Below are 3,461 nucleotides of genomic sequence, written 5' to 3'. Positions count from 1 at the left end.
ATCTCTTGCCTTCCAGTCATAAACAATAAGTAGCAATTTTGTAAAATTAGCTCTGCCTAGTGACCAGCTTGTGCTGGCACACTATTTGTGAAGTTTGTGGCACAAGATTTGGAAGCAACGTAAAACTTATTTCTTTACAACTGACATCAATGGACTTAATTACATCAACGGGCTTAGCTTGAATCCCTAAGGCTGCTGACCTCGGAGGTGTTAATTGCCGAAATGGAGCCAACCCGTTAATACAGAAAGCAAATAATCAAACGTACAAATATGTTTTTACTTGAAAAAATTCATGGGTTACCACTGTGATCATTGAATGGGGGTTCCACATTAGTAGTACATTAATGTAAAATACATATTTAAACACAGTGTTTCCATCAAAGAACCTCAATAATCATGGAGTATTTAAACAGTCAGCAAAATGTTAGCTACAATGATCTTAGCAAATGTCCATGATAATAAAATAAATTTCAATTTATGTACCAATGAATCTCATTTTGGATGCTTAATGGTAATAAAACAATATAAGTCCAATATAAAATGGGCATCAGACATTTTAATGAATACCACATTAAACAAAATGTACTCTAAAAGATTTGTTCAACTTATCCATTTCAACATGTTTTAGGTAACACCTAAAATAAATATACAGTAAAGCCCAGTTATCCAGCATCTGTAATGGTACTGGTTTGTTGAGCATTACTCTTATTTCTTCTGTATTTAGGTCCTTTTGCTTAGTTGGAAAATAACACTTCTTATAATTGAAAACCTGTCACTGATTGTTCTTTTATATAAATTATTGAAAAGTCAAGGCCATACTTTTTCAAAGATACATTACAATTTTCATTTTATAGTCTGCAAATAAACAGTTTCTGTTTTAAAGTAAAACATCTCTATGTTTTTCACGGTTTGATATTTTTTGAATTCTGTAACAGGTGGATGGGTTATAGATATAATACACCTTATTCTAACTACTTTAATATCATGTAACCCTCAGCCTCAGAAATATGGGGGGGGTAATTGTACTTTCGTACTAAAGCTATGTTCAAGATAAAGTTCAAGATATGCTGCTCTACCAAAATGTTGAGTACAAGCAAATATTCATTATAAAATGGCTGAGAAAATACAGTGGAGGAAAAAATAATAAAATAAAATGTAACTGAATTTCACACATAAATCCAGTGAATTTTTTTTTTAAACTTTCTCTCTCCCCATTATTGCATATATTCCAAATTATTAATTGTAATTTGGAATACATTTTTTATTCTCATAAGCAGGAAAGTGTTGTCATTTCAACGTAATACAAATCGCCAAAATTTTAACTTTTATAAGGTAAGCCCCTTTCACAGGGCCTCTGAGAGGAATTTTATCAGGGGGTACAAAGTTTCTTTTGAGTAGCCCCCTTCCCTTCTCCATTAGTCATCCTGTTTTTATCCACTACGGTTTTATGCAATGAGCTGTAGCCTGTAAGGCCAAAAAGGGTATGGAAGATGAAAGAGGGGTGGAATGGAGCACTCTGTTGATTTTCTGCATTTGAGGCCTTATGTGAAAAATAAGGCCTTTTTTTGTGAAAAATTTAAAATCACAGCATGAAAATTAATTTTTTTGGCAATGTTTGATTCAATACTTAGCCTGGCCAAATTCAAAAGACATTCCTGAGACATTGTAGACCTTAAATAAATCTTAATCAGCTTGAGTTTGCTAAATAACATCTCTCTTGCTGGAATTATTAATAATATTCTTAAGCTAACACAAACATTTGGAAACAGGTCATCAAGTCTGTACTCTGTTAACAAGTTCAACAGATCTAATGGCTTTACTGTGCATATAAAAAATTTGCTTTATTTACTGGGGGTAAATGTTGCATTTCTTTTCCAAAATCATCGCTGTTAAGATCAGCAGGATATTGCTCTGATAAAGATAGAGCTTTTCTCTCCACATCACTTTCAGACATGGTGAGATATTTCCTAAGTAATCAAATTTTCTGCCAAATGCTTAACAGCTAATCCTATGAAGCAGACAGTTAATCCTATTATAACATTGTCTACCAAAACATAAAACACTTTCTGAAGTAAGCCTCTTCAGGTGTGCTGTCATCATGTGGCCTTGCCCTCTTGCACCTACCACATCTACGGGAGAGTTTTATTTCTATCTTTAGGTTTGACGCAACTAATTTGGCTTCATTCCACATGCATTTGAAGTTTTATCAGATATGTGAGGAGAGTTTCTATGTTTGCTACTTCAACATCCAGGGTGGCATCTCTAGATTGGATGACCTTGTTGCAAATATCTATGCCAGCTAATATTTTGTACCACATAGCTGACATTAACACACAGGCAAAAGATATCACATATAATAAAACTCCACGGAATTCATTTCTTGTTTTGGCCATCAAATTTAGTTCTAGGAGGTCTTCCAGTGTTAATTTAATGCCAGGCGAGTGAGCTGCAAAAGGCTTTACACAGTTAACACAATCTGACCATCTTCTTTCAAACATACCATGAGGAGAACAATCAATACGGTTTTGTAGTAATTCCCACCACTTAGGACTGGAACTGAACAGGTGGTACACAGTTTGAATAGTTCTAAAAAAGGTTATTGTTTCAGGCATGCATTCAGCAGCATCATTTCCACATAAGTTGGGTGTGTGACAACTGCAAGGTGAAAAAATTGCCATTGAGCAATTGTTCTTGTACTTTTGCGCTTTGTATTTTCCAGCCATATTTGCCCCATTATCATAGTCTTGAGCTCTACAATCACTGAGAGGAATAGCATGTTCTTTCAATGTATCGGTTATCAACTGAGCAATTTCTTCTCCTATTTTGTTGCTACAATCTGCAAACTTGAGAAATCTTTCTTGAACCTCATAATGCGTTTCTTTTAAAGGTACGTATCTCAAAAGAAATGTTTGTTCAATATGGTGTAGCATCTACTATTACTGCAAAGTACTTTGCAGATTACCTCTTCAGCAAAATGTGTTGTTTCACAAGGTTCGAGCATTCTGCAATAAATTCATTTCATGAGTCAGGGAACAGATAATGAACTTGAAGCCGCTCACTCCTTTTCTGTGACTCCTTTACATTTAGCACATTAGCATTAGTAGAGGCATTTGATGCAAGAAAGCAAGCTTATGCAGCATCAGCCAAAAAAAAAAAAAAAAAAAAAACCCACTTCCACTTCACCCCTCTGTTCGTTCAAAATACCTGTCCAGCTGAGCCTTAAACTTATTTAGGCTATCAACCTCCACCACAAGGGATGGCAGTCTGTTCCACCAACCTACCACCCGCTGGCTAAAGGCAAATTTCCGCACATCTATCCTACATCTGTCTTTCCTCAATTTGAATTTATGCCCTCTCAGGTGATTTTTCTGAGCTAGAGGAAGAATCCCATCAGCATTGAGCATGCTTAAACCATTCAAGGCTTTATACACCTCTATCAGATCACCTCGCTGGTGCCTAGT

General features: G+C 35.4%; 1 protein-coding gene across 1 annotated transcript; it reads right to left on the bottom strand.

The window, feature by feature from the left end:
• Positions 1 to 2,180: 2,180 nt before the first annotated feature.
• Positions 2,181 to 2,930, bottom strand: LOC150090814 (uncharacterized). The gene has a single exon (XM_090374312.1). The coding sequence runs from the start codon at positions 2,928 to 2,930 to the stop codon at positions 2,181 to 2,183; it is 750 nt and encodes a 249-aa protein (XP_090230438.1).
• Positions 2,931 to 3,461: the final 531 nt, after the last annotated feature.

The sequence above is a fragment of the Mastigoproctus giganteus genome, chromosome 1 (genome assembly GCF_048544385.1).
Source record: "Mastigoproctus giganteus isolate SK-2022 chromosome 1, ASM4854438v1, whole genome shotgun sequence".
NCBI lineage: Eukaryota > Metazoa > Arthropoda > Arachnida > Uropygi > Thelyphonidae > Mastigoproctus > Mastigoproctus giganteus.
This window is presented reverse-complemented; position numbering and strand designations above follow the sequence as displayed.

Bases quoted from the DNA above. Each gene is read 5' to 3' on its own strand.
- LOC150090814 (XM_090374312.1), bottom strand. From the start codon at position 2,930: ATGCTACACCATATTGAACAAACATTTCTTTTGAGATACGTACCTTTA.